The sequence below is a fragment of the Aphis gossypii genome, unplaced genomic scaffold (assembly GCF_020184175.1).
Source record: "Aphis gossypii isolate Hap1 unplaced genomic scaffold, ASM2018417v2 Contig00762, whole genome shotgun sequence".
NCBI lineage: Eukaryota > Metazoa > Arthropoda > Insecta > Hemiptera > Aphididae > Aphis > Aphis gossypii.
In genome coordinates, this window is record NW_026083269.1 from 24,971 (window position 1) to 38,617 (window position 13,647).

The 13,647-nt window shown below is 29.3% G+C and overlaps 2 protein-coding genes and 1 pseudogene across 2 annotated transcripts; all 3 read left to right on the plus strand.

Moving 5' to 3' along the window:
• The first annotated feature begins 3,502 nt into the window (after positions 1 to 3,502).
• On the plus strand, positions 3,503 to 6,604 carry LOC114125459 (uncharacterized). Its single transcript, XM_050210189.1, has 2 exons — positions 3,503 to 4,358; positions 6,567 to 6,604. Exons 1-2 carry the CDS (start codon positions 3,503 to 3,505, stop codon positions 6,602 to 6,604), a joined length of 894 nt encoding a protein of 297 aa, XP_050066146.1.
• A 1,766-nt stretch (positions 6,605 to 8,370) lies between these two features.
• On the plus strand, positions 8,371 to 8,989 carry LOC114125666 (putative nuclease HARBI1; annotated as a pseudogene).
• Positions 8,990 to 9,322: 333 nt separating this feature from the next.
• LOC126555241 (putative nuclease HARBI1) lies at positions 9,323 to 9,730 on the plus strand. The gene has a single exon (XM_050210191.1). The coding sequence runs from the start codon at positions 9,323 to 9,325 to the stop codon at positions 9,728 to 9,730; it is 408 nt and encodes a 135-aa protein (XP_050066148.1).
• Positions 9,731 to 13,647: the final 3,917 nt, after the last annotated feature.

Below are 13,647 nucleotides of genomic sequence, written 5' to 3' on the forward strand. Positions count from 1 at the left end.
AATCCTTGGGCTCATCGAAGTACTCTTCCACTAGTGCTGTTCGGTCAGACCGATTTTTTTATTAACCGGTCAACCAAACCGGTTTTGACCGGTTAAACCGCGACTGCCTTATTCGGTCTTGACCGAATTCGGTTATTACGGTTAAATCGGTCAACGGCCAATTCGGTTTCATCTTCCAAAACGTACAAATCGGTTAATTCGGTCAAATCGACCTAAATGATTAAACCGGTCAATTTAGTTAAGTCGAGTAGACTACCAAAACTATTTTATCAGTCTTGACTCTTGAGTTCTTGACTGAATTTAGTAAAAAGTTAACAAGGTTAAATTGGTTAAAAAATCAAAACTAATTTGTTCATTTCAAAAACTGTTTTGGGCTAAACCCTTGTTAGGCCCTCATTATTATAATATACCTAATAAATGCAATAAAATTTAATTTTGTTAATTAAAATTTGTTATTATTATTATTTTATAACATGCATGTTTGATGAATATTGTGTTCGTTATAAAAACTTAAACTTAATGCCTATAATCTATACTTTTAAGTTTTAACAACTAGAAGTAAATGTATTCAACTACCTAGCAGTTCGCTTTTTTTATTTCTAGAATCTAGATCCTCGTCTGTCTATAACATAATATATATTATGGACTTATGGTTATCATGTGACATGTATATTATCATGGTTTTTACATTTTATATTATTTGTAAATAATATACAGTTCGGAATCTCTGTTAGATTATTTGACGAAACTCTCTAGTCTCTAATCTATAGTTTATAGTATTTACCTGTAATGATATTTTTAAAGTAATCTTTAAATTCTTTCGAACTTTACCTGGCTTTCTCTATAACGAAAATCATATAATTATTGAATTATTTTACCTATTATAAGTTTTTTCAAGCAACTATCAACAGTATTAATTATCGAGTTTTCAAATAAAGGGGGATAAAATAAAATACTGAGAGCAATGTTAAAAAGTAAACCTTTAAACAAAGTGAATATTTTCTTGATTATATTATTTTTTTTCAGTTTTTTATTGTTTATAACTTAATAAGTAGGTACCTAGGTACCTATCTAATTTAAAATTGTAGATGTTTGTACTTTGTATAAATCAATATGTGTAACAAATACATGAAAATATCAACTACTAAGAACTAAAAGATACGTATTTTATTTCTATAAGTGTGTATAAAATATAATAATGTATTTTAAAAGTTTAAGCTTTAAAGTAACCACAAATACAATTTTTAAATTACAACAAAATAACTAAAATCGCTTTTTGTTTTAATATACATTTTAGTCCAAATTTGATATTAAAATATCTGAATGATATTTATCATAGAGGATAGTCACTATGTAGTATATTTCTACATTTAAACATATAAAACTGTACATCGCAAATACAATCACTATAATACGTGGCTTCTTTAAAATTTTTAAAATTTAAACAACATTTAATAAACGAATGGTAGCAAATGAAAATGGAAAAATATGTTGGGTATTGGGATACAAATTAAATATTCTGTATATTATATGTTATGAAGTATGAACACTATGAACTGGCCACTAGGACGATACTACAATAGTTCGATAACACATAAAACAAAAATACATAAGAATCGAGATAAAAATAAAAACTGTCATTATTTTTTAAGCCTACACTGATAACCATATTGAATAAATCTATTTTAGGTTTGTATTTTTGTATTTTTTTTTTTTTTTTCAGTTCGTGCTCAGACACCGTACAGTCCGCACGTATATTGTCTAGCACACCGCTTATCTGTTCCGATAGCATAGTCGTTAGTGCTCGCCGTCGCGCCCTGCGCTCATTACGTTATCAAGCTGACGGTAATGTTTAATTTACCGTACATCCCAAGTTTAATAACATCATTAACTCGCTATCGAGATCACCATGAATAATAATCAACCAAACAAACCCAATAATATAATTAATAACAAATCGAACAAAACCGTTCCGCCGATTACTATCTCAAAAACAATTACAACAACGAATACAAAAGCTAACACTTTAGATTCTGGATGGTAAATACAATCAAATAAACGTCTACACTCCAACTCCTCAAACTCACTATCTGAACCCTCATCTCCGAATGCGAATATGAATATAAATGGTAAACAAAAACACATAAAAAAAAGTCTTTACTTCACGCAACAGGTTCGAACCACTTGCCCAAGATGATCCATTCGACCCACCCATTATTGAAAACACTTCTACAAATTTTCAGCAAAATGATGTTGAAAATGATATAATAGAAAATGAAAACACACCAATTAAACCTCCTCCGCCTATTTTTGTTAAAGGTGTCGAAGATTTTCCCGCACTATGTACAGAACTAATAGAGCTTATAGGTGTTGACAAATTTATATGTAAATCTTCAACAAATTCTCTGAAAATTCAAACTACAGACCCTAATGCCTACAGAGTATTAGTACAGTACCTTAAAGCTAAAAATGCTGAGTATCATACATACCAGCTTAAAGAAGAGAAACCACTTCGGATAGTTATACGTAACCTCCACCCATCCACGCCTCTAAGTCTAATAAAAGAAGAGTTAGAAGTTCGTCTCTACGAGGTAAAGCAAGTTACCAATGTTCTACATAAAATCAATAAAAATCCCCTCCCCTTATTTTTCGTTGATCTCGAACCAACACTGAAATTCAATGAAATTTTTAAAATGTCTTCACTACTTTATTGTAAAATAAAAATCGAAGAGTCGTACAAACCGAAGACAATCAGCCAATGCTTCAACTGTCAACAATATGGACACACCAGAACCTACTGCGGCTACCAACCCCGATGCGTTCGCTGCGGAGCAGATCATCAGTCAACTGCTTGCCCGAACCCACGCGATGCTCCTCCGAAATGCGCTCACTGTTCTCAAAACCGCCTAGCCAACTACAAGGGCTGCACAATTTATAAAGAACTCCAACGTCGTAAGAAATCCAGCACACCAAGTAATCGATTACAAAATAATTTTAATATCCAAACCACTAATGTACAAAGTAGCCATCCACCTGTTCGCACTTTCCCAAATCACCCCTCTCCTCAAACGCAAACTTACGCTCAGGCCACGTCCAACACACCGGATTTCGTTGCCCCTCCTCCCTCTACTGATATTCAGCCGCCTGATTTAAGCAAATTACTAACAAATTTTTTAGCCGAATTCAAAAATGTTATAAATCCACTAATCTCTCTATTAACTAAAGTAATATCCAAGCTCCTCGACTAATAATCAGTTATCGATTTGTAGCGGTCGAGGACGGTTGTTGGTCGGTTGTTGTTCGCTCGCTTATCGTTATTATCGCTTTACGTTTGTCGTTATCAACTGACTTTTGACCTCGACGGTCGACTTTAATGCACCGTGCACGTATCGTTAGCCCGTCGTAGTGTAACGTTACGTTAATCGCCACTTTATCGCTATAGTCCGTACGTGTACGTTGTTATTAGCGTACGTTATAAATTATTTCTCTATAATATTTTAAGATGCCCACATGCAATAGTTGTTCTGTTAACATAACAACAGCCCTTTCCATAACATGCAATGATTGCAATTTGACCTGGCATGCAAAATGTCAAAAATTATCTAAGGATGATGTGGATTATCTTAAAGAAGCTGATACTATTTGGAGATGTCAAAAATGTTCTAAAGTCAAAAGAGCTTCTCTTCGACTAGAAAATAATGTCGACTCAGGAAATGTGGATTTATCCGAAATAAAAGAAATAATTCTTCAACTCAGAGACAGTTTTCAAAATTTCAAGGATGATACTGGCAACAACTTTGATAATCTAAACTCTAAATTTAGCGCTATTGATAGTATCATTACAGAAAACAAAATACTAAAAACTCAAATTATTCTACTAGAAAACAAAATTGAATCCATTGAACGCCGCCAAATTGCCAATGATATAATTATTGATGGAGTACCAGAAAATAAATCAGAAAACTGTTCATTACTTATTCAAAAAATCGGTAAGGAACTAAATTTAAATATAAACACCACTATGATCAACGATTGTCATAGAATTGGTTTCTACCGTAATAACGTACGTCCTAGAAGAATAATAGTTAGTTTTATGAACCACCAAGATAAAATAAACATATTAAAAGCTCGCCAAGTAGCAAGAAACTTCTCTACTAAAAATATAGATATGCTACCAGAAAACCCTATTTACATAAGAGAAAACCTAACTACTAAGGGCAATAAGCTTTTCAAAGAAGCCAGAGACTTTAGAAAACAATTCAACTTCCAATTTGTCTGGACAAAAAATGGCCTCATATTTCTACGTAAAAATGAAACGGAGAAAATTATATGTGTCGACAATGAAGATACAATCCACAGCCTCAAATCACAAAATGAACATTTAAACTCAAAAAACTAAAATTCCTAATTATTAAAATCATACACATAACTTTTTCATATAATTTTGTACTCTATAATTATTATTCAATATTTCTTTTATCGCCTTTTGTACAATCATTGTTAACTATATACATCACACACATAATCTTTTACAATCGCTATACCTATGTCGCAACAATTTATACTTATCATTATGCTAAATTGGTTCTATTTGACTTATCTGCACGCAACATATTCATATTGGGATTTCATGATTCATTTATTTACCACCCATTAATTTACCTTCATTTAAGATTAAATAATTTAAATCGCTATCTGATTTCCCATAACACAAAAAAATTATATAATAATGCCGATACTCTTAATAACTTACACATGCTAAATTTATAAATAACCTTACTAAAAGTACATTTGAACTTGATAAAACAAATGCGATAAATCTAATTGAATGTTCATTCAATAATTTAAATACCAAAATGTATACAGAACATGCGATCAATATATTCTCTGTAAATATTTGTAGTCTAAAAAAACATTTTGATGAATTGTGCATTATTATTGATAATATGGAAACTAAATTTAAAGTAATTGTTCTCACGGAAGCTTGGCTAGGTTTAGAAAATGTTTCTGCAAATAATTTCTTAATGAATGGCTATACAACTCACTCGACTACGAACAACAAAAATCAAAACGATGGTGTGGTAGTTTACTTAAAAGATTCTCTAAAAGATGTCCTTGTAACCGAAATTTACTCAAATGCTTTAACAACATTAGAAATTACCTTTAAAAAATCAAAAATAGACTTCTTGATTTATTCGCTTTACAGATCACCCAATAGTAACTTTGAAATAGCTTTGAATGATTTAAATGACATAATACTATATAACTCTAATTTAAAAACAGCTAAGTATAAAATTTTTCTAGGGGATTTAAATATCGATCTGCTTAAATCATCGAAAATGAGGGACGATTATTTGCTAGCAATGGCACAATTCAATTTCTCTCCTCTAATTAATAAAATCACAAGACCTGCATCAAACACATGTATAGATCATATATTTATAAAAACTAAGTCTTTAGCTAATATAATACCAATAATTGTACATTCAAATATAACCGATCACTACCCAACCATACTTAGTATAGGTAATTTAACAGATAACCGTAACAATACAGCAAACCCTTTAAAATTATTAAAAATCGACGATATCAAATTAGCTAATCTAATTCAAAGTCATAATTGGTCTGAAATAACTAAACTTATAAATGCCGAGAAATCAATTCAATATTTTACGGAAACAATAAATAATTTAAAAAACAAAGCCTCATCTGAAATATCATTTTCCTCTAAAACCAAAAAATTAAAACCCTGGTCTAGCACAGATATAATTAACTCCATAAGACATGGGGATCGCCTACACCTACAAGTCAGAAAACATCCTCATAATGTAAAACTAAAAGAGTTTTACCTTAAATTTAGGAATAAATTAACAAATATTATCAAAGAAGCTAAAATCACATACCTATTACAAAAAAGAACTACAGAAATCCGGTAATAACACAAAACTTAAATGGAAAATAATTAACGATATTACAACAAGAAAGAGCAACACAAGTAACTTCAAAAAATTACTAACTAACATAAATATTAATACCGTACTTAATAAATGCGAACCAGCATATACATTAGCAAATCAATTTAATAACTATTTCATAAACGTGGCCTCTGACTTAATAATACAACTACAAAATCGCAATAATACTAATATTCCTACTACTTCCAATACTCATAGTATTATTCAATCATCAAATAATATATATTTAAAGAAATTTGAGCCTATTACAACTAATGATATCATGGATGCCATTTCTAAATTAAAAAACGGTTCATCTCCCGGTATCGACAAGATATCTTCCGACTTATTAAAAAAATATAAAACAATATTATGTAAACCATTATGTCACATTTTTAACCTATGTATATCCGAAAATAAAGTACCAGATGCATTCAAAGTAGCATTAATAACACCTATACATAAAAAAGGCCCTATGTCTTCTATTAATAATTTTCGACCTATATCGGTTATATCAAATATAGCTAAAATATTTGAAAAAATCATAAAAACAAGATTAATATCTTATTTAGAATCGAATAATATACTTTTTAAAAATCAGTTTGGTTTTAGACCTAACAAAAGTACTGACCAAGCAATTGCTCATGTGACAAAATTTATCTACACTGCACTTGAAGAAAATAAAAAATGTGCAACAATTTATTTAGATCTTGCCAAAGCTTTCGATACCGTAAACCATGATAAACTTTTATATAAAATGCAAGAAATAGGTATAACCAGCAATGCTTTATCTCTATTTGATTCTTATTTGAAAAACAGGAAACAATTGGTAAAAATAAATAACTGTATCTCTGATGAACAATTAATAAAATGCGGTGTACCACAAGGTACAACGCTATCGCCGGTCCTATTCAATATTCAATTAAATGACATTAAATTATTAAATCTAAAAAGCCATATAATATGTTACGCTGATGACACTGTATTAATTTGTATAGGTAATACTTGGAATGAAGTTCTAAGATACATTGAGGATGATCTAAAATGTATTGATAACTGGCTTTGTAATAATAACTTATTTCTTAACTTCGACAAATCAGCTATCATACTACACTCTTTATCTAAGCACACTTTACCACCAATAAAAGATATAAAAATCCATGAATATAATTGTACAATAACAGACTCATGTTCCTGTAAATCAGTTATTGTTGTTAAAAACTATAAATATTTAGGTATAGAAATGAGTTCCGACATGAAATGGAAAAAACAAATCGATTATATGTCTAACAAATTAAGAAAAATGATATACATAATTAAACAACTACGTGAGATATTACCATCGAAGGAAATTAGAAATATATATTTAACTCTATTTGAATCTATAATCACATACGGTATAATAGGATGGGGAGGGGCATATGATAATGTTCTAACACAACTTCAAAAATGCCAAAACTCAATTATTAGAGTTGCGACTAAAAAAGATTGGAGATATCCAACAAAAAAACTGTATGAAGATTTTAACGTTCTTAATATAAACAATTTATATATCAAAATTATTACTATATATTTAAAAAAGCATAATCAATTATCTCCTATTAGTCATGAGGTTAATACTAGACACGCAGCTAATAACTTTTCTTTAGATTGGCCAAAAAAAACCGGATGCCGTAAAGTATACCATTTCTTGGGAACTCATATTTATAATTTAATGCATATCCATATAGCTAATATGCCTTTACTTGCTTTTAAAAAACACATTTCCCATTGGCTCCAATATGAATATAATGCGAGTAAAATTTAAAATATTATAACCATTCAATTTCTATTTTATAATTTAATATCATATAGGTAATATTATTATATTTGTATTTCATTCTGTCTTATATCTCTCATGCTATATTTTAGATATGTAATATTTAATTTAGAATATTGTAAATTGATAACCCTGGGCCTCCACACGAGTTTTCTCAGTGAGGCCCAGTAATCTTTTTGATTTCAAATAAAAAAAAAAAAATAAAAATAAAAAAATAAAAAATAATGACTAATAATAACTACAATAAATCTGTCACCGACGATTCGCTCTTAATACTACAATTTAACGCCAATGGACCAATGGACAATGTATTCATAGTCGATGCTTAAGAATAAGCATTGCTTAAGCTATACTTATGACTTAATTGAAATTCATAAACAAAACTTTTGTTTCATAAAGAAAAAGTACTGCTTTAAGTATTGCATTTTAAAAAGGTTAGGGCTGACCATGCTTAAGCAATTCTTTTCATGATTATCATATAGGTAATTGTTATCGATTTATCGTTTTTTACTTCATAAAATCATTTTCAATTTTGTATTTACTTTTCTATAATACTCCTGTCATAATAATCATAAAATGGATGAATTTTATAATTTAATTGATTTTTATGACCGGGTTGCAATGCACGAACGAGTTCCCAAAAGGTATGTGAGAGATATGCAAAATCCAATAGATTACTACAGTGACAAAGAGTTCAAAAACAGATTCAGGTTTGTAAATATTTTCTGTAAGCTAATTATGCATATGAAAATAATAAATATGAATATATAAATCGTACATGATATACTTTGGCAACATGCATTTATGAATTTAATAGATTTTCTAAAACTTCAGTTATTGAATGTTTAATGCCTCTAATATTTAATGAAATTGAAGCTGTCACTACAATGAGGGGTTTACCAGTTCCTCAACTTATTAAACTTTTAGCAGTATTACGATTTTATGGAACAGGAAACATTCAAGTAAAAAAAAACATTTTTAATTATATTTAAATTAGAATATAAATACTTCTATATCAGTTATTTTTAAAATTGTGTAATTACAGTTAGTTTCGGGTGATTTGGTTTGAATTAGTCAACCATCAATAAGTAGATGTGTTAAACATATTTCCCAGGTTATTTTAAAAAGTTTTAAAAAATTTATAAAATTTCCATCAAACCCACAAGAACAAAGACAAAACCAATTGTTATTTTACAATATTGCAGGTAATTTTTAGTTGAAATATAGAACTATATTTAGTTTGAAATAAATTTACAATTTTAATTTAGGCTTTGTTGGTGTTGATGGAACAGTAGATTGTACTCACATCCCAATACAAAGTCCTGGAGGAGACCAAGCTGAAAATTTTAGAAACAGGAAAGGTATATTTTCAATCAACGTACAAATTGTTAGTGGCCCTAAATGTGAGATCTTAGATATTGTTGCAAGATGGCCTGGTTCTGTTCACGACAGTCGTATTTTTAGGTAAAACATTACATTACAACAAATCCATGACATAATTGTAGTTATTACCTATATTTTACTCAATTATAGCAACAGCAATGTCAATATGATGTACGAACAAAGGCAATTACCAGGATGCCTTTTAGGTGATGGTTGTTATCCACAATTGCAATATTTATTTACTCCAATCAGAAATCGACAAACTATAGCAGAAGAGAGATATAATAAAGCCCATATTGCAACAAGAAATACCGTAGAAAGATTGAATGGCATACTAAAAAGAAGGTTTGGCTGTCTATCAAAAAAGTTAGCCACCAAACTTAGTACAACATTATTAATTATATCAGCTTGTGCAGTTCTTCATAATATTGCCATATTTAGATACGAAGAACTTCCACAAAACCTAGAGGAAGAGTTTGATTATAATCAAATAGTTCAACAGGAATACAATGGTCCACCTAATGTATATGGCAATATAATAAGATCCGAATTCATTATTAGACATTTTCAATAAAATGTAGTAAAACAATATATTTCAATAAAATAATATACTAAAACAATATATTAACAAACAAAATAAAAACTCTTTATACTGATAATTAACAATGCTAATTAATATTCCTACTATATATAATAATATAATAAAAATATGAATATTATACTACCTAACTTTGGCGTTGAAAAAAATGAAAATAATACAAAAAAAAAAAAATTAACCTTTTTTATGCATAAATCCCATATCTTTGGGCAGCCTGAAGACTGTATTAAGACACAAAATACAACTCTTAAATAAAACTATTTACTATTTAACTATTAATTACTATCACTATCATATATTAATCTTTTTTTCAATGTTTCAATTTCCATCTGGTAAGTTTCTTGCTTAAAATTTAATTCGTTTTCTGAGATTTCTGTTTCTATTTTTCTTTTTTTTAAAAGTTCCCTTTCATTTTCAATTTTTAAAAGTATTTCTTGTTTTAATAAACCATGCATTTCTTCATCGTTTTTTTTTTGATTTTCAAGTCTTTCCATTCTAGATGATATCTCAGAAGTAAAATTCAATTTATTTTTTTCCTTCTTAGTTCTAGTCACATTCTCATTACTAAACTGTTTAGAAGTTACTTCATTTTCAATATTTTTAGTGAAAGTTTGTACATCATTATCATTTGAATCTATTTTAACAACAATACAAGTAATAAAATACATTTTTATTCATACACAAAATATTTCTTGACAAATTGTTAATAACAATTACCAGAGAGATTCTCATCATCAATACAACTAAATTCCAAAGTTCCATCAGGTGTAACGGTACATTGTACATCACTATCAATGGCACCTGGTATTTCAAGTGCGATGTTTGCAAATTGGTCAATTGCTGGATTTTCTAATAGTTTAGGTACTTCTGGACCACCCCCTGTTCTTAAAAGAGCTTGTTTGTGGGCAGTTATTTCTGATTTTCTTTTAGTTTTAATATTGTTCCAGCATTTTTTGACTTGAACTAATGTTCTCTATAACATACAAAAAATAAAATACATAGGTAATACATATATATATATATATATATATAACACCAAATATTGAAAAAAAAAACCTAACTTTGGTCTTAGATTAATTTGAACAGATATTTTTTTATAAAATCAAGACATTGATAGCAAACTAGTACATAGTAATATGTACCATTAATGCACTCATGTATATAAATGTTATTTTGAATACAATTATAGATTTACCATTGTACATTATGATCAAGTGCTTCTTAAGAATGAACCACTTATTTTAACTCCTTCAATTAGATGAAACAAAACATAAAACAGTAAAGAACAATAACAGTAACAGAACAATTGCAAATGATGTATGTATCTAATCAAATTAATTCAAATTCAGGTTTAAACCAGACTTAAATTATTTATCTGGTTCCAATGTAGTATCCTCTTTTATTGAGTTTCCATCAAATATAATTTGAGCTCAGGTACATAAAAAGCTTTTAAATAATACTATAATAATATTCTTATTTTTTTTTATTTTGTTATACAACAATAAATGTATAGCCTATAATATTATCAATTAGGTATGTTTGTTAATTTTAAGTAAATAAATGTAGGTATGTATTTAATAACAGGTGAAATCAAGTATATTACTATTGGCAAAGTAATATATGAATTGTATATTATTATTATTTTTTTTTTTTATTAAAATTGAAAATTTGCAATCTTTGATATGCATAATAGGTATGCACAATAAGAAAATTTGATAAAAATAAAATAGTTAAAATATGGCATTGAATTATTCCATAAAAAGCAAAAAAGATATTTATTTAATTAACTGTGTAAGGACCAGAGTACTTAAAATATAATTGGCTTTAATTTCTAAATGATTTACATTATTTATTTATTTTAGATTATAAATACATATAATATTATTTATAATTAATATAAAGATTAATTTAAATAGATTAATATATATTGTACACACTTAAATTTATGGAGTCTGCGCCAATGTCGATGATAGTTAAATAGTTAAATAATTAAATAACATTTTGCATTGTACATAATAATTTAATTATTGTACAATATAAGTTTTTATTGGAAATTTGAAATAAATTCACAATTGTACTTACTATTGGATGATTGCCCATTGAATTAAATTCTTGAGTAATTTTTTCCCATGCATTATTTTTTTCATGAATGCTGGTGGAATCAGTTTTTTTGTTTTCTACTATGTAATGCTTCTGAACCAATTCCGTTATTAACGTTTTTTCTGTTGATGAGTAAGCTAATCCTTTCCCCATTATCACAGACAACAATTATATAACAGTACCTACCACTAAGAAAATAATCAAATAAAAAACAAATACTAATTAGGACTTAGCCGACTAACTAGGTACTAGGTAGGCACCTATGAAATATGAACTATGGTCTATGAATAAGTTTGAAAAATGTTGATAACATAATAAAATAATTTGTGATAAGATACTGATAACTTATACTAACCATGTTACCAAACTTATGTTCAATAAGGAATACTTAATCATTTCTTATGCTTAATGCTTTTATAAGTTATACTTTTATATTTTTATGAATACCTATTCATAAGCATTGCTTTTAAAAGTTAAAGATAAGAATGGTTTTAAGCATCGACTATGAATACGGCCCTAAGATTTAAAGTTCTAGCCCCCCCTGATCCAACCTATTGGCCCTCTTTGGCCCGTAAAAATCCTGATATTCTTGATATCTTTGTCTCCAATTTACCAAACACCTTGTTCCACTCTACTAAAAACTTACTCGATTTAAATTCAGACCATTCATCAATACTCCTAACTCTCAATACCTCCCCTTTTGTTAAAGAATCCAACAAATTATTTAACAAATTCACAGATCATGTTAAATTTCACGAACTAGTCAACTCAAAAATTAAGCTAAACACAAAATTAAAATCACCCAATGACATTGACCTAGCGGTCCTCAATCTTACCAACATAATACAAACTGCAGCATGGTCGGCTACAAATACAATGCCAGCACCTCCTTCTGCAAGCTCACTTCCTGAATATATACGTAACAAAATTGTAGAAAAAAGAAGAGCAAGAGCTCTTTACCAGCGCACCCGTTTACCTTCACATAAACTTAAGTACAACCAACTAGCTAATTCACTAAAAAAACTGCTCACTGAATTTAAATCAAACATATGGCAAAATCACTTAATGAAACTCACTCCCTCAGACGGTAGCCTATGGAGAGAAACAAAACATATACTTCGCTATAAATCTCCAAATCTCCCGATTAAAAAATCAGATGGTAGCTTAGCTACTTCGGATATCGAAAAAGCTGAACTTTTTAAGGATCATCTTGCTAATACCTTTCAACCGCATGCTGATATCATAGACGTTGAAAACATGAACCAAGTCGAAACGTTCATAAATACCCCCCTCCCAGTGTCTCTCCCTGTCAAGTCATTTACACCTAATGATGTAAAATATGCTATACAAAAATATGCTCTTAAAAAATCACCAGGCTACGATTGCATTACTGCGGAAGTAACCAGATCCCTTCCAGCTAGAGCCATAGTTCATGTCACTCATATATTTAATGCTTCACTCAGACTTTCCTATTTTCCCCTACTATGGAAATTCGGAACTATAATCTTATTTCCAAAACCAAACAAACCACCTGACCTACCATCATCTCATCGTCCAATCAGCCTTCTCCCTTTTATCGCCAAAATACTGGAACGGTTAATTCTCCCGATAATTACTGAAAAAAATATTCTTCCAAACACCCAATTTGGGTTTCGCGCCTCTCACTCGACTATTCATCAAGCTCACAGAGTCGTAGACTCCATTTCGTATTCACTGGAAAAAAAACTGTTCTGCAATTGCGTGTTTCTTGACATCTCGCAAGCATTCGACCGCGTATGGCATGATGGGCTTTT

Coding starts and splice junctions, on each gene's coding strand:
- LOC114125459 (XM_050210189.1), top strand. CDS start 3,503: ATGCCCACATGCAATAGTTGTTCTGTTAACATAACAACAGCCCTTTCC. Junction 4,359..6,566: donor CAATGAAGATACAATCCACA/GCCTCAAATCAC, acceptor GTTTGGTTTTAG/ACCTAACAAAAGTACTGACC.
- LOC126555241 (XM_050210191.1), top strand. CDS start 9,323: ATGATGTACGAACAAAGGCAATTACCAGGATGCCTTTTAGGTGATGGT.